The 22,525-nt window shown below is 37.7% G+C and overlaps 1 protein-coding gene across 11 annotated transcripts in view; it reads right to left on the bottom strand.

Annotated features, from left to right (window-relative positions):
- LOC127442888 (gastrula zinc finger protein XlCGF26.1-like) overlaps positions 1-22,525 on the bottom strand; it is a 202,061-nt gene that overhangs the window by 22,444 nt on the left and 157,092 nt on the right. The window contains exons 1-3 of one of the 11 annotated variants that reach the window (XM_051701200.1): positions 14,773-14,941; positions 13,952-14,044; positions 1,145-1,270 (exon numbers count right to left, since the gene is read on the bottom strand). The exons of 8 other annotated variants lie outside the window; for them this stretch is intronic. In XM_051701200.1, coding sequence (XP_051557160.1) covers positions 1,145-1,241 — 97 coding nt within the window. In that variant the 5' untranslated portion in view covers positions 1,242-1,270; positions 13,952-14,044; positions 14,773-14,941. Of the gene's footprint in view, positions 1-1,144; positions 1,271-2,183; positions 2,258-13,951; positions 14,045-14,772; positions 14,942-22,525 lie in introns of those variants that run through there. 2 more of the 11 variants (XM_051701201.1, XM_051701199.1) reach the window with 2 other exon arrangements.

The raw sequence follows: 22,525 nt of genomic DNA, 5'->3' as shown, positions 1-22,525 counted from the left end.
AATCAAAACTTGGTCGACCAAGACTCTTCTCATTGACTAACATTTGGTCGACTATCAGGGGGCAGCCCTAAAAATTTCTCACAAACTTTTGATGTGAGCGATAATTATTTTATAATATAATAAATGTAGCGTGGAATGCAACGAAAGACAGTTGTGTAGTATAGTGGCTGCGTCTCATCTGTCTCGTTTTAGACACAATGTCCCGTGTTCATGCAAAATAGATGGGCGATCCCCATTCACGATCGAGCGGTGAAAATGATCATTGGTGTGACACTGTGTTTCCCACGGAAGGAGTTTTTAAACGGCATCACTACAGAGGCAAACACACGGGCCAACAGTCCATTCAAGCGGGATACAGGTGTATTAACCCTTCACATTTGCAGCTTGTATTAGTCTGGGCTATTTTCACTGTTCTCTGCTGTTTATTTCATTATTGTATTACCAGACCTTTTATTCCTAATATTATAAGCGTTAGGGAGAAACACCATGCCGACTTTGTTCAGTTTCAGATTGTTATTTCAGTCGAACTGTAGTAGTTTGTTTGTGTGCTTCACATAAATTGGGACATACAGTTATAAATGATTGCCTGAACTGAGTGCTTTCAGGTAAATCGCTTGCTCGTTTTCATTTGTTTATGCTAGGAAAGAACAGTTCCATGAGTGTTGTGTGTGTGGGTGTTTGCGCTTCAAAAATGTTAGCCAATCATAACACAGTGGGCATGTATACTGAAGTCTTAAAAGGGGCAGCACAGTAAACTAAGCAGTTTACTGTGCTCAGACAGAGGGCCAGAGACGGTGGCCTATTTAATGACTGTTTTTGTGCAAAATCCTTTACTGACATTATTAGTGAACCTAAAGAAAATTATTAAGCAAAAGAAAAAAGCATGACATGACCCATTTAAATTTAGCTGTTAAAAAATATATCTTTGTATTTTTGAATTTATCATGAAGTACTGGAATAAATGGAAAATTGTCTTTTGTTGAAAAGTGCTAAACAGTGCTAGAAATTAAAACAGAACATTTCTTCTGTGTAATGTGTGTGCAAAGATGAGATCCAATCACTCCACATTCATTGAAAAATTTGTCTTTTAATATACCTTGATTTTACAGTCAGTCCTCAAATAAAATCAAGAATGGGCACAAACCTCTTTGTTCCTCAGTATCTTCATTCTTCAGTCTGAATGGTTCTGAAATACTGACATCTTCACTCTCCTCTTTAAACTCCTCTTTAATAAACTCCATCTTCAGTAGCACATCAAGCAGATTTCATTCTAAGGGTCAGAGAGAGGGTGGAAAATTATGACGATGATTACTTGATTCACCCAAGAAAAGAACAGCTCTGTGGTGAAGGAGCTTTGATTAAATTGGTTTCAAAAGATTGTCACGTTGCCTATTTACAAGGTTTTCAGTGCTAACAGGTTGCAAGGGAAAGTGGTAGATGACATGCCACTTTGGCTAGGCAGTATATTGACTATTAACAATATAATCGAGATAATTTTGCTGACAATATAAAACTGACTAATATAGTGAATGGCAAATAATTTTCATAAAGAGTGCATCAGTAGACTAATTTCACAATCCTTCAGGTTTGCACAATTAAACAAAATAACATCAAAATGACAAGTTGGTCATATGTAATTATTAATCCACAAGGATGTGAAGACAGATAAACGGTCTGTGTGTGATTCAGAAGAAACCAGTGACGCGCTGACCTGTGTGCACGGCGACGCTCTCAGATCAGTTCACGTGCATTGTGAAATCCAAGTAAAGAAGTTTTAAGCATTTGCACAATTCCAAACATTAGTAACAGTTACAAGTTATTATACAAATCTACAAACGCAGCACAGAATGACAGAAAAGGAGACTGCAGCATTTCAGGAAATGCAGAACACTGTAAACTGTCAAATACACATTGCCCTTTCTGTGTCACAATAAAAGCTCCTGGTGATGTTGAAGTAAATATGACAGAATAAAAGGTGAAGTAAACAGGACAGAAATATATTACTTCTGTATAACACAAATCTAATAATCAGAATAATAATGATAATTCAGCATTATTTTATAATGATCAACCTGATGTGTCCCACAGTAATCATTTAGTATTATGCAGTGTTCAGCTGGGGTTTCAAAAATAAGTCAGTGAAGGGAGTATATATAAGTCTCCAGTGAAGTAGCTTTGCGCACCTTGTTCATTCACAAAAACATATTAGTAAAAACATTTTGGCTGCAGTGGCTGTTTGGATGAAATGATGGTTCCTCTGATAAAAACAAAAACAAAAAAAACATTTTAGAGCAAATACATAATTATCGAGATATATATAGAATATCGTCAATTTGCTGAAAAATACTGAGATATAATTTTAAGACATATCGCCCAGTCCTACATGCCACACAATACTATTTCTATGGCCTAATGGACCAGGTATACTTTGATTTTTCTATGTTTGGGATTGTATTGCACCCGGTCAACCACGTTTTCTTTCAAAGCATAGTCTTCTGACCGTGAAGCATGCACACTACAACTGCTTTGTGATACTCTTTTAATACAGTAAAAGGCAGGTGCATGTGCAGATGAAGCTCACAGATGAGGACTGAAAATCTGGGCCACACGCAGACAAGTCCGCATAGAGTGTCCTAGTCACAAAATCTGCATCATGCATTCTGTGTGTGCTGCGATCAAAGTATGGGTCTCTGCTAGTGGTGCACCAATCAGGAAATTTGAGGCCGATACCGATACTTTAACACTAAGATCGTCCGATACTGATTTTTTTTAAAAAGCGCCCTTAGCCAAACTTTTCCAAGTTATATTCTGCAGTCATGTTTATTCCCCACAAAGTAAAATTACATTAATTGTGAATTGCTAACTTTTACACTACCGGTCAAAAGTTTTGAAACACTTATTCTTTATTATAATTTTTATTTTATTTTTTCTTCACATTTTAGAATAATAGTAAAGTCATCAAAACTATGGAATAACAAATGGAACTATGGGAATTATGTTGTGACTAAACAAAATCCAAAATAAATCAAAACTATTATATTTTAGCATCTTCAAAGTGGCCACACTTTGCCTAGAATTTGCAGACATGTACTCTTGACATTTTCTCAACCAACTTCTTGAGGTATCACCCTGGGATGCTTTTTAAACAGTATTGAAGGAGTTCCCATCTATGTTGGGCACTTATTGGCTGCTTTTCTTTATTATTTGGTCCAAGTCATCAATTTCAAAAACTTTTTTTTATTATTTAAATTTTAGTTTTATAATGAAATAAATTAATATGTTGGCACAATTATATTTTTGTCTAGAAAACTAATTTCATACATTTAAGCATACGCCTTCAGATCAAAAGATTTTTAAGATCATGAGAAACATTTCAGTCAAGTGTTTCAAAACTTTTGACCGGTAGTGTATTTGTATTGAAAACAGTTATGAATAGCTCTGATGTCACTATAAACCAGTAAAAACCATGAGGGCATCACACACAGCAGAGATACGTTCAAATAAGAAAGTTGTCTATTACTAGCTCCAAAACTGCTCCTGTGAGGAATCATTTGTATTTATTATTTGTTTTGTTGCAATACAAATCACTAATTACTAAGCAAATGTGTGAAGACGTGGTGCCGTTATTTAAGGTTAAACGGTTATATCAGTTATTAGTGGCATTGAGACCAACATCAGTCTGATTTCATTGGGATCCTCAATTCAATTTGGAATAGCGCTGAGATGAGTGACTGATGAGATACTGACAGCACCTCCAGAGTGCACATGTTTGATTGACACAGAGAGCGCTCATGTTGAAGAGTAAAGCTAAAAGCACTCATGAAGGCTCAAACAGTCTCTATCGCTCCACACATCTCATTGTCACGACCCACGTTACATCACATATACTCAGATTTGTATTTGCATGTTTATTTGTTGTTTAATTCGTTTTTATGCCCGTTTGCATTCTCTTTATCCTTTCTGTGCTCACTGTGAAGCGAGTCAGAATAACTACCGTAATGACTCTAGAAAATGGGTGCCTTAATATTCATAAACGTTACTCTTACACATGTTTAAAACAAACTGCCATATTCATCTAAATTACAGCATGTCTGAAAGTTTACATTTATGAATGCATAGAATTTCCACCAACCCTCCAGAGGCCACACTGTCATGATTCAAGGGCTGAGCAAGCGCTCATTCATTAGAGTAGCCGTGTATGCGTGCTGCAAAAAAAGATTGGCCCTGAATCTAGGCACGATTAGCCAATCGCCATTCATGGATTTAAGGCGAAAATCGGCCGATTTAGATCAGTGGCCGATTGATCGATGCATCCCTAGTCTCTGCAGATCGAAAGATTCTCTTATTGGTGGAAAGAGGTTCTTACTGGGACTTGTGTGGACCAATGAGCTGAAAATCGTGTGACCCTTAAAGTTACGTAATATACTTAGTAGTTGTTTTGCACACAAATATGATGAAGGTAGGACACGTGATACGTTTTTTCCATGATGCTACATGTCGTAGCTAAAACTTCACTGTGTTGTCAGCAGCTGTGTGTGTCTCCGAATGCAGTCTTTGAATGCAACCTTCTTTCACAGGAATTCCAAGGATGCAAGAGGTGTATCCTTCGTTGGCACTCACAACTCACAATTCTTTGCTTCAACGGAAAAGTACATCAATTCTCAAAAAAAAAAAAAAAAAAAAAAAGACTCAGATTTTGCCAAAAATATGATGTTCAAATGCAATTAATGTTAATTTCCAAGTTGAAGTACCTCAGTAGATAGGTAAAATATATACAATGCATTCAGAAAGTATTCAAACCCCTTCATTTTTTTCACATTTTGTTTTGTTGCAGCCTTATGCTAAAATGCTTTAAATTATTTTATTTTTTTCACATCAGTCTACACTCCATACCCCATAATGACAAAGCAAAAACCAGATTTTTGATAACTTTGCAAATTTATTAAAAAGAACAAACGGAAATATCACACTGACATAGGTATTCAGACCCTTAACTCAGTACTTAGTTGAAGCACCTTGCGACAAGCTTGCACACATGGATTTGGGGATTTTCTGCCATTCTTCTCTGCAGATCCTCTCAAGCTCTGCCAGGATGGATGGGGACCGTCGGTGGACAGCCATTTTTAGGTCTCTCCAGAGATGTTTGATTGGGTTCAAGTCGGGTCTCTGGCTGGGCCGAACTCTGAACTAGTATGCAGTCCCCTCAAAGGCGAATCTCAAGAATGGCCTGTGGCGTGGGGCTGTGTGTATGTGAAAATAAGCATCTTTCAGGTCGACTGACACAAACCAGTCCAAAGGACGTATGTGGAACAAAATCTGCTTTTGAGTAAACATCTTGAATGGAAACTTTGCGAGTGTCCAGTTCAAGCGTCTCGAATCCAAATCTGGACATAATCATTCACACAGTTGTCCCTACGCCACTTGTGTTATCTTGGCTGTGTGCTTAGGGTCACTGTCCTGTTGTAAGGTGAACCTTCAGCCCAGACTGAGGTCCTGAGCGCCCTGGACCAAGTTTTCATTAAGAATATCTCTGTATATTTCTGCATTCAGCTTTCCTTCAGCTCCACACAACATCTGATTGTCACGACTCACGTTACATCACGTATACTCAGATTTGTATTTGCATGCTTATTTGTTGTTTAATTCATTTTTATGCCTGTTTGCATTCTCTTTATCCTTTCTGTGCTCACTGTGCATTCATTCATTGGAGTAGCAGTGTATCTTATTTTATCTATGTGAAAATAAGCATCTTTCAGGTCGATTGACACAAACCAGTCCAGAGGATGTACGTGGGACAAAATCTGCTTTTGAGTAACCATCTTGAACGGAAATTTTGCGAGTGTCGTGTTCAAGCATTTCAAATCCAAAACTGGACGTAATCATTCACAGGGCTGTCCTGTGTGCTTAGGGTCACTGTCCTGTTGTAAGGTGAACCTTCAGCCCAGTCTGAGGTCCCGAGCACTCTGGGCAAGGTTTTCATTAAGGATATCTCTGTATTTTTCTGCGTTCAGCTTACCTTCAACCCTGACCAGTCCCCCCAGTCCGTGCCGCTGAAAAACACCCCCACAGCATGATGCTACCACCACTATGCTTCACCGCTGGGATGGTATTGCACAGGTGATGGTATTGCACTGTTGGTATTGGTTTCCACCAGACATGACGCTTGGAATTGTGGCCAAACAGTTCAATCTTCATTTCATCAGACCAGAGAATCTTGTTTCTCACAGTCTGAGAGTCCTTTAGGTGCTTTTTTGTGTCTTGCACTGAGGAGAGGCTTCCGTCTGGCCACTCTGCCATAAAGCCCAGATTGGTGGAGTGTTGCAGTGATGGTCGTCCTTCTTCAAGTTTCTCCCATCTCCACACATGATCTCTGGAGCTCAACCAGAGTGACCAACAAGTTCTTGGTCACCTCTCTTACCAAGGTCCTTCTCCCCTGATTGCTCAGTTTGGCCAGGTGGCCAGCTCTAGGAAGAGTTCTGGCTGTTCCAAACTTCTTCCATTTAAGAATTATGGAGGACACTGTGCTCTTGGAAACCTTCAATGCAGCCTCAACACAATCCTGTCTCTGAGCTCTGCAGGCAGGTCCTTTGACCTCATGGCTTGGTTTTTGCTCTGATATGCATTTTCAGCTGTGAGACCTTATATAGACAGGTGTGTGTCTTTCCAAATCGTGTCCAATCAATTGAATGTGCCACAGGTGGACAAAGTGTAGAAACATCTCAAATATGTTTTTTGCTTTGTCATTATGGGGTATGGAGTGTAGACTAATGTGAATTTTTTGTTTTTTTAAAGCATTTTAGCATAAGTCTGCAACTAGGGCTGCAACAACTAATCGATAAAATCGATTATTATCGATAATGGTAACCAGACAACGAAGCTCATTATTGATTAGTTGGATATATGCCGCGAGCATGGAAAAGCTCCATCAGTGACATCACTTTACAGCCCGGTGGAAAATGTGTTGCATGATTAAATTTGTTTGAAAAACAACGGAGACAAGCTGAAGCGGAAAAAACACGACCCAAGTTGTCCAGCGCAGGAGAGCACTTACTAAGCACTTCAAAGATCATAATAAGCATACAGTTTAATATGGAGCGATTGCTGCATCAAGTGCGTTGACAGAGTACTTGTGCTGTTTGATGCATTAAGAGTTGATTCTCTCAAGCGCATGAATTACATTGTATTGCTATTTTCTGTTTTATAATGTATATATGTTATTAATTCAAAACCAGGCACGTATTTCGCAAAACTGTTTGTTTTTACCAAATGTGAGTCTCCATTAAACTTCACCGATCAAGTGATGGCGCGCATCCGCGTCAATCAAACCGATCACAATGGAGAAAGGGAGTGCCATCATTTTGATTAAACTCGTGCAACATCATAACGCATTTTCAGTTTCAATGTAATAAATTGTGCAAATTTCATGGATATCATACTGATGTCTCAGAGGTCAAAGTGTGCCGTTTAAAGTGTTATAGATAGTTTCTCATCATGTGAGCGTTTGTAATACAGAGAGCACTGGGATTAAACTTTACAACGTGAGAGTGAATTTGCACAGGGTTTACAGATGATTGTACTATATTAAACTGTATATAATGCTGAATATAACGTATATTAATGCTAAGGGTCCTGATATTTGGTCATCCTGATAATGCCAAATGTAATGTCTGATTTCACCAGTAAATTTATACCATGGCAAACATTATTTTACAGGATAAGCATACACATATTTTTGAAAAGAGTAGTTTAGAAAAATGTAGTAAGCGACAATACTATTTTAAAATCTACAATATTAATTTAAAATACTTCAAATGTATGTAATCAGTGACAGTGTACAAGCATATGTATCTAACATAATTATGAATTTTTCAGCTGGGCATAATTATTAATATATCTATTCTGGTGTCACCATTGCAATCTGGCTGGGCTGATGTTTTGTCCCACTTCATCCCCGATGGATAATTTTACTCTTTAATGAAGAGTACTTTTTGTTCTAAAAAGTTTTACAAGTAATGAAAGGAACTGTTTTGCATATGTACTGAAAGTAATAATAATAATAGGGCTGGGCGGTTTTTCAGACTTTTCAGATGAATTTAAATTTGTGTTATTTTTCATTTTTTTATCGAGAAATCAAGATTTTGTAGAAAATATTGCAAACTCTATAGTTAGATACGTTGTAAATCCACCAAAGTCTGAATAAGGAAGAGAAAAAGAATTCATAGCGCTTGTCTTAATGCCGCTCCCGATCTGATCAGCTGCATATGTGTGGCGCGCTCCAAATGAACGTGACTGGTTAACAACATGGAGACTGATATAAAAGACAGTGGTAATATTCTCAGTATGACTGTACACAGTGTGATTGTAGCTCAGCTTTGTCCATCATGCAGGTATACACCGGCTTAAGACCATAACTGGCCTCGGCATGCACATGTTGATGAATGGTCTCCTTTCTTTTTTTTTTACCCATAAAAAGATACGTGACAGTTATGGTTGCTTCATTTCAAATCATGGCGAGGCTATATATGGGAGAATCAAACATCCGCCACTCCTTTTGCCATGATGATTCAGATTTATCTTTTTTCAATTAACATTTTTTATTGATTCATGGACATATAACAAAAGAAAACACACAACATATAAACACTGAATCAACATTTAACATTTAACCCCCACTATTACCCCTCCCCTCCCCAATCACCAGCCCCACCCTGACCCCCCAAAAACACCCCTGTTGTCACAGATAACACACACACACACAAAAGACAAAACAGAAAAAAGAAAATATAATGATCATATATAATTAAAACTAAACTACTCTCTCCACAGCCCCTCCCCGAGAGTCCCCCCAAAACACTAAGCACTTGCTCCATTTCCAATCAAACAAATTCTGACCTCCCCAGCCTTCTGCTTGACCCCTCCTCGAAAGCAGCCACCCTCCCCATCTCCACACACCACTCCAGAAATGAGGGCGCTCCATCTGACTTCCATCCCCTTAAAATAATTTGCTGCTAATCATAATGCTGGTCAGAACCCAATTTTTTATGTGTTTATCCCCCAAATTTATGACCGCCCCATTGCCCAAAATACAAAGTCTGGGGCAAAATGAAATTTGAGTGCACAAAATGTCACACTGAATCTTCAACCAAAATTCTTGGATCTTGACACACCCCCAAATAACATGGGTTGTGTCTCCATCTTCTGATTGGCATCGCCAGAAGGTGGGTGGGTCTTTAAGACCAAGCCTATACAATCTAGAGTGGGTCCAATAGAATCTGTGTAAGATCTTGAACTGCATAAGGCACACCCTTGTATCTCTTGATGCAGACTTGATGTTTTTTAGAATCCTAGCCCACACTTCCTCCAATACCAAGTTTAAATCTTTCTCCCATAATCTCTTGATACAAGTTAAAGCTCCGACCCCAGACTCTGAATTAGCAGGGAGTAATACACTGATACCTCATGACCTTTTCCAAAAGCAGTAATCACCTCTCCCAGAGTATCTGCCGCTTTAAGGGGGGTGTGCTACTCCCCAAAACAATACAGAGCAGGTGGCGCAGCTGAAAACACCTATAGAACTGAGATCCGGGAATCCCAACATTTTGAACCAAATCTTTAAAAGATCTCAACACTCCACTCTCATATAGTTCACTGAGTGTAATAACCCCCCTCACAATCCAATCTGACCAGCAGAAAGAGTACTTATTAATACATAATTTAGGGCTCAGCCATATGCTTGAGGCAACATTTAAATAAATGTCCGAATTAAACACTCTGGACACTTTTGTACATACCGAGTGCAAATGCGAGATAACGGGGTGTAACTTAACTTCTCCGATTAGTTTGATAGAAACTTCCCACACAATTTATCCTTAGTTAATCAGTCCACAAAACATTTTCCCAGCAGCGCTGTGGAGTGTCAAAGTGGTAAAACTTCAGGTGCGCAACAATGTTTTTGTTGGAAAGCAGCAGCTTCCTTCGTGGTGTCCTGCCATGGACACCTTGCCTGTTTAATGTTTTCCATATAGTAGACTCATGAACAGAGATGTTAATCAGTTCCAAGTCTTTAGCTGTCACTCTTTGAGTCATCTTTGCTGGACGGCCAATTCTAGGGAGCGTAGCCACAGTTCTAAATTGTCTCCATTTATAGATAATTTGTCTAACTGTGGACAGATGAATATCTAAGCTTTTCAAGATAACTTTGTAACCCTTTCCAGTTTTATGCGAAGCAACAATTCTTGATCGTAGGTCTTCTGAAATTTCTTTTTTGCGAGGCATGGTCCACATCAGCAGATGCTTCTTGTGAATAGCAAATTCTAAATGTATGAGTGCCTTTTATAAGTCAAAGTAGCTCTAACCCACTATTCCAATCTTGCTTTATTAATTGGATGCCAGGTTTTCCAACTCTAATTAGCTTTTGTTGATGTCATTAGTCTAGGGGTTCATATACTTTTCTTGCCACTGTATATGCAACATAATATATGCAATTCCAAGCCATTTATTAAAGGAATAGACTGAATTTGAAAAAATGTCAAAAGCTAAAATATGACCCATATGGTGAAAAACTAATCATTAAATATAATTTGTAAAATAAATATTTTTCAGATTGTACCTAGAAGGTTAATATGTCCCTTTTATAGTCATTAGCTAAGAGAAAATGTCTTTCATTTGTAAACAAAACAGACATAGTAACCAAAATATACCCATACGAATCAGAATAAGAATCTAATTGAATACAGTGAATAGCAATTGAATCAGGAAATCTGTATTAATATCGAGCCCTTGAGTAGAGGAGGTTAAAACAGAAGTCACCAGTTAACACAAAAATCAGTTAAACCGTAACACCAGGAAGACTTGTGTTGTGACTGAAATAGTATCGTTCCGTATTTTAGAGGGAAAACGCTCGAAGACACCTTCTGGTTAATAATGTCACATATGGGTGGAACCAAAATTTTCATGGGCTGAAAGTGGTTGGTTCAGACTGAGGGACAAAACTTTATAGCCACGATTTTCATATACAGTATACAGTTGAAATCAAAAGTTTACATACACTTAGGATGAAGTAATTAAAACAAATTTTTTAACCACTCCACAGATTTCATATGAGCAAACTATAGTTTTGGCAAGTCATTTAGGACATCTACTTTGTGCATGACACAAGTAATTTTTTCCAACAATTGTTTACAGACAGATTGTTTCACGTTTAATTGACTATATCACAATTCCAGTGGGTCAGACTGCTATTTACACTAAGTTAACTGTGCCTGTAAGCAGCTTGGAAAATTATAGAAAATGATGTCAAGCCTTTAGGCAATTAGTCAATTAGCTTCTGATAGGAGGTGTACTGAATTGGAAGTGTACCTGTGGATGTATTTTAAGGCCTACCTTCAAACTCAGTGCCTCTTTGCTTGACATCATCAGAAAATCAAAAGAAATCAGCCAAGACCTCAGAAAAAAAAAACTGTTGGCCTCCACAAGTCTGGTTCATCCTTGGGAGCAATTTCCAAATGCCTGAAGGTACAACGTTCATCTGTACAAACAATAGTATGCAAGTATAAACACTGTTTGGCCATAATGACCATCATTATGTTTGGAGGAAAAAGGGTGAGGCTTGCAAACCGAGGAACACCATCCCAACCATGAAGCATGGGGGTGGCAGCATCATGTTGTGGGGGTGCTTTGCTGCTGGAGGGACTTGTGCACTTCACAAAATAGATGGTATCATGAGAAAGGAAAATGATGTGGATATATTGAAGCAACATCTCAAGACTTCAGACAGGAAGTTAAATCTCTGTCGCAAATGGGTCTTCCAAATGGACAATGACCCCCAAGCATACCTCCAAAGTTGTGGCAAAATGGCTAAAGGACAACAAAGTCAAGGTATTGGAGTGGCCATCACAAAGCCCTGACCTCAATCCAATAGAAAATGTGTGGGCAGAACTGAAAAAGAGTGTGCGAGCCAGGAGGCTTTCAAACCTGACAGTTTACACCAATTCTGTCTGGAGGAATGGAAAAAAATTAAAAACGTTTGACCCAACTTAAACAATTTAAAGGCAATGCTACCAAATATTAACAAAGTGTATGTAAACTTCTGTCAGGAATTGTGAAAAACTGAGTTTAAATGTATTTGGCTAAGGTGTATGCAAACTTCTGACTTCAACTGTGTATTAAGACCTTTTATATTAGTGCAAAGATGTACTGCAAAAATATTACAAGTAATAAGAATTTGTATTTTTATCCTGTAAAAAAAAAAATCTAATAAATCCTTAAATTTACTTGAGATAATACACTGCTTAAAATATTTAGGCTTTTCAGAGCATGTTTTTTTTATATAAGTGTATTTTCTTTAACTAAACTGGCAGATTTTTGGGGGGTTCAACCCCAAAGGGCTGAACCCTGTTGAAACTGTTAGGATTATTATTATTCTGTCCTAAAACTGATCGTGCAGACCAAACCGTAAGGCCTAGAGACTTGAAACTTTGGGGAATGGTAGTACTCCGGCTGGCTAGCCATACGTATGGAATCGGCCCGATCAGCCCATAGGTGGCGCTATAAAGAAGAAAACAAAGGGACATAACTCTTGAACCGTAAGAGCTAGAACCAAAATTATATTTTCATGCGATTCCTTGCGTCAAGATGAAGAGTTGTGCTCATGTCAAATTTTTGCTCCGCCCTTTCATATTCCAGCTATTTTGGATTGTTTGCTATTTTTGGGCTGTTGGCCCGATCAGAACCAAACTAGTGCAGAAAGATTCAGCCATAACGTACACAGTGGGCGTGGCCACTTTTACTAAAATGGTTATAACTTATGAACAGAATGAGATATTATCACCAAATTTGGTACACTTATGTATGGAGTCCTGAGGACAAACACAAAAATTGTGTTTATCGACCAATAACAATTTAGCAGCTATTAGATAGGGTTAATAAAGGCCAACCGGAACGAAACGTGGTAGGCCTATTTGTTCCGGCTGAAGAGGTCTGTGCAAAATTTGAAAAAAAAAAAATAATAATAATTGGCCACCGGGAGGTGCTATTGTGTTTTTCATGTGTGTAAATCATTGTATATACCGCTGTGTTTCACTCAGACACAAGTTATTCAAACCATATGATAGATCTCCACATTCTGAACAACTTTGCCTCAACAAACACTGGTTTGAATCAAATCGTTTGTTAAATATTTAAGATTATTTAAAAAAACTACTTTTTCAAACTAGTCCTAGGCCATTCGCCCGATCGGAGCCAAACCAGTGAAGAGAGATTCTCTGGCGTCCCAATATCAATAATTATCCAAAAAAGTTTGAACTTTCGATTCATCGACGCAACGGTATGCCAAAACTTTCAAAGTGCCCGTGGCCACATTTCCTTAAATGTTTATAACGCTTGAACTGAATGAGATATCACCAAATTTTGGACATTTATGTAGGAAGTCAATCTGAGGACACATGAATAAAATGTGGCACTATAACAGTCATGAATGTAAAAAATGCCATATGTCTGTGCTACCTAACATGATAGTTCTGAAAAATTACGGCACTTTATCATTGTTTTAGGTGCTAACTGTCAGGTGGATTGTCTAATTAATATTTAATACTTAATAATAACCATATTGGTTGCATATTTACTTGAAGGACCTTAATAGCTTGAACCCCATTAATTGCTGCTTGCAGCTATATTTTGCATGTTATTCATTTGTTTATAGTCAAAAACAGTCAGTGCTGAAGAAGTAATCCAAAGTATTTAGAATAAGTTACTGACTTTGAGTAATTTAATGGAATATGTTACAAATTACATTTTACAGCATGTATTCTGTAATCTGTAGCGGAATACAATTTAAAAGTAACCCTCCCAACCCTGACCGCAATGCACATCAGCAGCGTACTCCAGATACGAAAACCAGGGCTCTGGAACGGCGCACAGCAGAAAAATTATCTTCACTCGATAACTTACGCACCCCATTGAATTCTAGACCTTCCCTTCTTTAAAGCGGCGTGGAAGAATTTGAAACCTCTCAAACTGCTAGACAGCCCCGACATTATAAACAGAACTGTAAAGAGGAGACAACACTGTGAAATGCATCAACATCGATTACAAGGCTTTTTAAAAACCACATCACCGCACTAACTAAAAACCTTTAAATGATAAACCTTTTTCATGTTTATTCTGTTCATATTAAATATATAAGGGGGAATCTATTCTTAGATTATTTTTATATATATATATATATATATATATATATATGTAGGCCTCTCGTGCAAATGTGTTTAGGCTATTCATTTTTGCATAAAAAATACTATAGTTTATTTTCAGAAAGACTACCAACATTGACCAAACCAAGGTAATGAGGAGACATCCATTGTGTTTATGGCCCTATTATTACAAATGCCAGTTAAATAGTGGAAGAACTATAGCAGGCTTAACATTCATAAGGGCAAGTACAGTGTACAATTGAGGGGTTTAATGTATGTTTGATATTCAACAAACTGGCCCTTTTTTGCCTTCAGATATTCAAACTGAATGTAGTGTAAATTATTAAGAGTCTGATGAAAGAAACACAATAATCTGGAAAGAAACACATTTTCACTAGAAGCACAATTCTAGCTCAATAAAGTGATCTACTCATAGGTATTATCTGTTGACTTCTAAGGAATTATCTTCATAACGCAGTCTGTCGTCCACAGCAGAATATTAGTTTGCACAAACACATGAAATATCGCCACATACACACAAGTCTGATACATGAACACACATGAACATAAACGATAAAACACTCACCAGTTTCATCACGTGCAGCTCCGTGTCTTATTTTGTTTGTTCAGATATATCAGCGGAACCTCCCGTTTCTTCTACAGTAGATAAACAAAACAAACAAACAAACAAACAACAACAACAACAACAACAAAAACTCTCCCAACTGCACAACACGCTGCAGACTGATTCTTTTTCTTCTTGGTGGTTAATGTTCTCCTTCGGAAAATTACCGCCATCTACAGGGTGCTTGTCAATCGGAAGACTGCAGCCTACTGAGACCGTTCATATCTGTGCAAAACTGTGTACATATGGGGTATACATTACATATTAAAATGAAACTGACAAAGCTTCACAGATCTTCAGAGTCTTCTTTGCTCTATGATTCTTCACGTTTTTCAAAGTTTTTAAATAAAATCTCACATCTGTCTTAAAGAGTTCAAAATTGGGGGTTTGTTTTGCCTATTTACATTTGAGTACATACAATTTTTCAATAAATAATAAGTAAATTCATAAGATACATTTCTTTGCAACTTGTGTTTTGATCAAAAATTCTCTAAATATCTTTACTACATAGGTAAACTCTCCTGTCTGTTAATCTGTAAAAGAAATACTCAATTTCTATCCAAAACATTTTCGCATGAGTACATTCATAAAACAAATGACATATAGTTTCTATGGACATACAAAACATGCACTTCCAGGTGACATTCCACACCGCTTTCCAATCAAAATGGTCATATCTAAAATCCCAAAACATTTTAGCTGCAGAGGTGTTAATATCTTTGCACGCACGGTTATTACAACATTTGTCCTTAATGCTACAACCACGCAATTTAATTAAAAACTCAAACTTCTCGATTATGTCATAGATACAACACTGAAAAAAATGGAAAGCAGCTCGACTGAAAATACTAAATCAGTACTCTTAAAATCAACATAATACATTTATGTTTGAGATGAGAACAAAATTATATTGCGTAAAGTCCAAGTAAAATTCAACACAGTCATTAAAAAGTGATATGAACACATTGGTATGAAATGATTAAACAGACTCAGACTTCTAACAGACAGTGTTCACTCAACATAATTTTTTACTGATTGCTCAATTTACTAAATTAAAATGAGTTAATCCAACACATTTCTTTTTTTTCTTTTTTTTTTTTTTTCCAATTTGGAATGCCCAATTCCCAGTGTGCTCTAAGTCCTCGTGGTGGTGCAGTGACTCGCATCAATCTGGGAGGCGGAGGACGAATCTCAGTTGCCTCCACATCCGAGACCATCAATCCGCACATCTTATCACGTGGCTTATTGAGCGTGTTACCGTGGAGACGTAGCGCGTGTAAAGGCTTCACGCTATTCTCCACGGCATCCACGCGCAACTCACCACGCGCCCCACCGAGAGCAAGAACCACATTATAGCAACCACGAGGAGGTTACCCCATGTGACTCTACCCTCCCTAGCAACCGGGCCAATTTGGCTGCTTAGGAGACCTGGCTGGAGTCACTCAGCACGGACTGGATTCGAACTCGTGACTCCAGGGGTGGTAGTCAGCGTCTTTACTCGCTACCTAGGCCCTCAATCCAGCACATTTCTTTAGCATTTGGTTTTACCTTAATTTCATTGTGTACAGTCCATCTACGTTTACTTAATCCAGTTGTGTTGGAATAATGGCTAGTTTACGTGCACCCTCATAATGCGATTAAGGCAATACTACAATTAAACTGTTGCTCATGTAAACAGAATATTGTGAATATTATATGGTGATTATGCTAATAATCATAATAATGATAATCGCAGTAAGGTATGCGGAGTACTTCTATTTGAATCGCTTTATACTGACATGTAAACGCTTTAATCACATTTCTTCTACTCTGACCAAAGTGCGCCTGCGCCCATGCTGCAGATGGATGATGTTACGCTCAAACACAGGTCCGAAAACATTGTAAAAACGGAAGCTGCACTTACTTCTCGATTTCATGCAAAACGGCAGTTTCTTGCACTGTTTTCCAGTAGTGATGCTCAACCACTCTACAGCCCCACGGCAAATGTCCGTTTGCCAACTGAATTGAATGTTGGTGAGATAAAAAGACTGTATACCGCAAAAAAAAATTGCAAGTATGTCTTTAAAATGAGTTTGTCCTCACCGAACACAATAACATCCAGTGCGTGTATTCCAATTCAAACAAGTGACTCTTATGAACGATTCTTTTTAGTGTATCAAAACAGACAGCACATCTAGTGTAGTCGAAAATTACTCTTATTAACAGGTTCTTTTAATAAAACATAAAAAAAAAAAAACTGACAAACTGACTGACTAATTTTCCTTATGCCAAGCTGTACTGAAAGATAGATATTTGCAACAAGATGTTTTTTGTAATGTTATTTTATAAAAAAGCATTACATTTCTCAGCGAATAATTGTAATTGAAAAAGAGCATTGGCAAGTAGCATGTAAACTTGATTGAAGAGTTTGCCCAAATCATGTAAACATCTTAATCTAAGTATATACTCTGATTATTTCAATAATCAGAGTATTGGTGTACATGTAAACATAGCCATTGTGAATAATATTTGTTGCATCAAAGTATTGCTGAAACCGGGCAAGGAAATTTGCATTACCCAGCATGCTTTACTGGGATCTTCAGCATAAAGGCTGATTGAGGATCAGTGTTAACCCTCAGCAGCACCATTTTTGTTAAAGTAAGCAAAACAATGGATGAATCTCAATTTAAAGAATGCAGAGAATGGACTTGCGTTCTTATAAAGACCGGTCTTGCCAAGCATCCTTGGAGGAACAAACTCAGAAGGAGGACGTAGAACAGATCTATTTTGAGCATTGAGATGTCCTTGTGTTTTTCCTGTTGCGCCACTGCCCATCACAGCACATTTGAAGCCAGTAAAAGAAATTCTGGCATTATTACACACCAGTAACAGCATTTTAATCGCACCAGTGAGATTTGCTGGACTAGTAACACTTTGAAAGAAAAAAAAGTCTGGAAAAACGAATTACCTCCATGTGTTTATTACATTATTAAAATTATGAGGAACAAATTAAGTTCTCACGGCCGACAGACTTTTGCGAGCTTACTGCGGGAAACACTTGAGGGGGAAAAAACATGTCAAATGTCCTTCTTCAGCTATTGTAGAGCCACACGCTATGACTTCTGGGACTTCAAACAGGTTTGGTGCACTCAAGGATGGATCCGATGTAAGAAAACATCTGGGTAATTTTATGTGTTCTCTGTACTTGTGTTCTTGAGGATTGGAATCAAACTTCGGCAGTTGATGATGACGTCGAACGAATACATAAGAATGTAAGAACACAAAAGAACATTGAGATTCACTCGATATGTATAATATGCTAATATGTATTGTTGCTAGCTTGTAGCAAGTTGCAAAGTTCATTGGAGTTATTTGGAAAAATCTCATTTAAGTAAGGTTAACTCGATTCCTTTGGGTTTATTCAACACAAATTATTTGAGTTAAGCCTACATTTACATTTTATATTAAGGAAACTCATTTTCTTTGTGTGGAACCAATGTCCACAATTGAATTATGTAAAACCAACAAAATGTTTTTTTTTTTTTTTCAATGAATTTCCTTGTATTAATTTAAGAAGACCACTTGGAATTGCAGCAAAAACCACTGCATAGTCTTTAACTGTCACTGAAATGCCATATGTTTGAAGAAATTCTGACCAGGAGAATATTTGACCATCCTATTTAAATAGTTGTATTATCGGGATTAAACCATTGTCAAACCACTGTTTTATACAAAATTAAAAAAAAAGATGTATTCTTGTAATTGATATCTCTGTTGTTTCAAATTAGGCATCGATGGGGAGAAAAATTATGTGCTGAAGCAGTACGTCAGGACAACTTTAACAGCAAACAACGCTTGTGCTTTTACACCAGCAGCATTTCTGTAGCAGAAACTGCTGCGCTCTACAGATAAAATAAAGTTATAAAATGGTTATCAGGAGTGAGCTATTGATAAGTGTTACAAACATGATTGTAATGAAATCATATTTATGTGATGCTGGTGTAATCTAATGTAGTCTTGTAGAATTAGTTCATCTAGTGACAGTCAACACAACAAGCTTTGGTCATCTCAAACATCATCATTCAGTGAAATGGGGAGGGGGAGGACGATGAGCCTGAATGTTGTTTTGCAAGTAGAACTCCAATCTACTTGAATGGGAAAACATATTTTAAATCAGAAATAAAATGTGACATCCTTAAGTATCCTTAATTGTGCTCATTTATATATTATTGTTCAGGGCTTTTCTTCATGGGGCGAACAATAAATCGATACACTGTAAAAAAACAAGCTTAGCTTTGTCGCTGCGCAATAAAGTGCTGAACAATGATATATAAGCTTTGGATTATGTGTCAGAAGCCATTGCAGTAACCAGAACCAGAGCAACTGGCGGCACTAAAGCACAGAAAGCTGTTTTGACCATCGACATTAAACGCTGAAGTAACTCTAGGCTGAAATACTGAACCAGCACTGAGGATGTGTAGTTAATTTGCATTAAATGCCTTAAAAACTGGGGGGGAAAAAATTCTCATATGGGTTCTCTTAACATGTAAATGATATTGTTGCATCACTGCCTTGTATCCCTTTTAAAAATGATCAGATCTTATGCGGATTGTCTTCATAATTTATTCCATATTGCTGAATTTTTGGCCTTTGCATTTAATCTTACGCGAGTTCTCTTATATCTCTAATGTAATATTTATCACGCCATCTTTGCCTTTGTATCACTTTTTTAATAAACAACTTTACAGAGCTTAAGTGTTTTTCTTCGCCAAATATTAATAATATTAATACTATTGCACTCTGTGTACCTTTGAATACAAAAACAAAATCGTTATTGCTGTGCTATTTTGAATAGCTGTTAACATACTTATCTGTAGTTAGCAGTATTAAAGTATCTATTAATGGGTCAGTCTGAAGATGGGTTTTGTTGGGTGAGATCTGTTTAATTGCTTGCACTCTTGGAGCATATGCGGTATTTGTATGGGGTGTTCAGATAGAGATAGCACCTTTGGTACCTGGAAGCAGCTCCCTTTGGAGGATAGCACCTTTGCTACCTAGTAGCACCCTACTTCCAGGTGGTAGCTCCCTTGGAGGACAGGGACAATAGTTCTCACCTAACACTCAACTCACACTTCTGGTTCAGGGAATTTCTCCCAACCATACCCTGGTATCTGCTTCTGCTAGTGGGCTAAACAAAGTGAGGGGGTGGTGCATAAATGTATTAGTTAAAATGCTTGTAGAGGAGATGGGCACCGCCAAGCCCACAGAAAAGTCACGAAGGACAAGAAGCAGAGCAAAAACATGCAGAATCGGTCAAGGCCCGAACAAACAACAACCACGTACCCCACTACAAGACTCCAAGGTGGGGGCAATAAGTGTGTTACTGGAGCAAATGCAACCATCAAACTGCCCAAAACAGCAACAACAATTGGGACATGGAATGTCAGAACCCTGTATTCATGTGGTAAAATCCATGAGCTCACCCATTAACTGAAGCGGTATTGGTGGGACATACTTGGCCTTACCGAAGTCCGCTGGACTGGATTTGGAGAAACAGCAATGGACAAAGGCTACAAAATATGGTACAGCGGAGAAGTAGTTAAACACCATAATGGGGTTGCCTTCCTAGTTAGGAAAGAAATAGTACCATGTGTCAATAGCTGTACCCCTTCTCCAGCAGACTAATCTCCATCTGAATCTCTGCCAGACCACATAATATCAAAAACATTGTCTATGTACCAACATTAGACCATGAAGTTGAGGAAATGAACAACTGGAGAGTATCATCACCAAGACCCATAAGAAGGACATAAACCTCACACAGCAACCTGGCACTCCCGAAATGGCGTGAATCACAACTAAATTGACTTCATTCTGATGGCCAAAAATCTAGCATCAACAAGGCAAAGACAAGAACAATGATGAAACAACAATGAAATTACAATTAAAATTAAATGTTAGTATCACTGAATCAACTGCGATATTGATTCCACATAACTTATGTTGAAACATCATTGATATTTCAACTGAAATCTATAATGTTAATCATTCAATCAATTTTACACTGCAATGTTGATTCTACATCACTTTTGTTGAAACGACATGGATATTTCAACCAAAAATCTGTAAAATGCATCCTTTAATCAATGTTGCACTATGATGTTGGTTCTGCATCACATTTGCACCTTCAGTTAATGTTGAAACAATATTGAAATGTCAACGTAAATCAGTGTTAGAATGTGATGTTTATTCTACATCACTTTTGCATTCTGTGTTATTGTTGAAAAGACATTGAAGTATCAACAAAGATTCATGATATTTGGTGAGAAACAATTATTTGAATGAAAACAACTTTCACATAGTTTGTAGCGTTTATTTATCTTCATAACAACGGGCCTACCTTTTGTGTACCTCATCAGAAATCGAGATTCATCAGACCAGGCTATGTTTTCCATTCTTTAACTGACCAGTTTTGGTGAGCCGGTGCCCATTTCAGCCTCAGCTTTCTGTTTTTGGCTTACAGAAGTGGAACCCAACATGGTCCTCTACTGTTGTAGACCATCCACCTCATGGTTCGATGTGTTGTGCATTCTGAGATGCTATTCTGCTCACTACAATTGTACAGAGGGGTTATCTGAGTTACAGAAGCCTTTCTGTCTGCTCGAACCAGACTGGCCATTCTCCGTTGACCTCTCTCATCAATAAGTTGTTTCCATTCACAGAACTGCCACTCACTGGATGTTTTTTTGTTTTTGGCACCATTCGGAGTAAATTCTAGAGACTGGGTTAGGGTCAGGAGATCAGCAGTTACAGAAATACTCAAACCAGCTCATCTGGCACCAACAATAATGACACGGTTGAAATCACTGAGGTCACATTTTCCCCATTCTGAAGGTTGATGTGAACATTAACTGAAGCTCCTGACCTTATCCGAATAATTTTACAGTATGCATTGCACTGCTGCCACACATTTGGCTGATTAGATAATTGCATGAATAAGTGTACATGTGTAGCTAATAAAGTGGTCAGTGAGTGTATATGCAGTAGATAATGTGCAATTTGTAATATTTACTTTTGCATTCATGGCACTAATATGCTAACACACTATACTGTACACAGCCATAATCTGCACCGATTACACTCTATTGTAATTTATGATGACACTGATACTACTGCAAAGATGAGTGTATAAAGAGTGTTAATGGGCAGAATATAGGCAAAAGAATGATGATTCATTGGCTTTTGGCTGCAGACAGTACAAGAGTGAAGCAGCTAATCAAACAACAGAGTGAATGGACACTTAAGAGTATTTAAGTAGTATTGATTCCTTTTGTAGATTACTTAAACAAAAATCACATGACAGGTTCTTGGAAAATGTCTCTACGCAATGATCATACAGATGTAGGTAAATTTGCACCAGCTCGAAAATAACTGCACAGTTTATTCTGACGTACTTAAAACGACAGATGTCGGGGGTTTTCCATGTTATAAATACGACGTTTCACAACGTTGCAGAACCGTCGCTTTAACGTTTTTATCACATCATCACATCTCTTATTGATGTTTTTGAAACCTACTTACCACGTTCAACCTGGGACTACACATGCTGTTGTCAAATTGTTTTTACCACGTTATCTTCCAAAGCAGAGTTTACTAACAACATACAGGTGCATCTCAATAAATTAGAATGTCGTGGAAAAGTTCATTTATTTCAGTAATTCAACTCAAATTGTGA

This window comes from Myxocyprinus asiaticus, chromosome 6 (genome assembly GCF_019703515.2).
Source record: "Myxocyprinus asiaticus isolate MX2 ecotype Aquarium Trade chromosome 6, UBuf_Myxa_2, whole genome shotgun sequence".
NCBI classification, from domain to species: domain Eukaryota; kingdom Metazoa; phylum Chordata; class Actinopteri; order Cypriniformes; family Catostomidae; genus Myxocyprinus; species Myxocyprinus asiaticus.
Note: the sequence above shows the minus strand (reverse complement) of the source record. Positions and strands in the feature narration are given on the sequence as shown.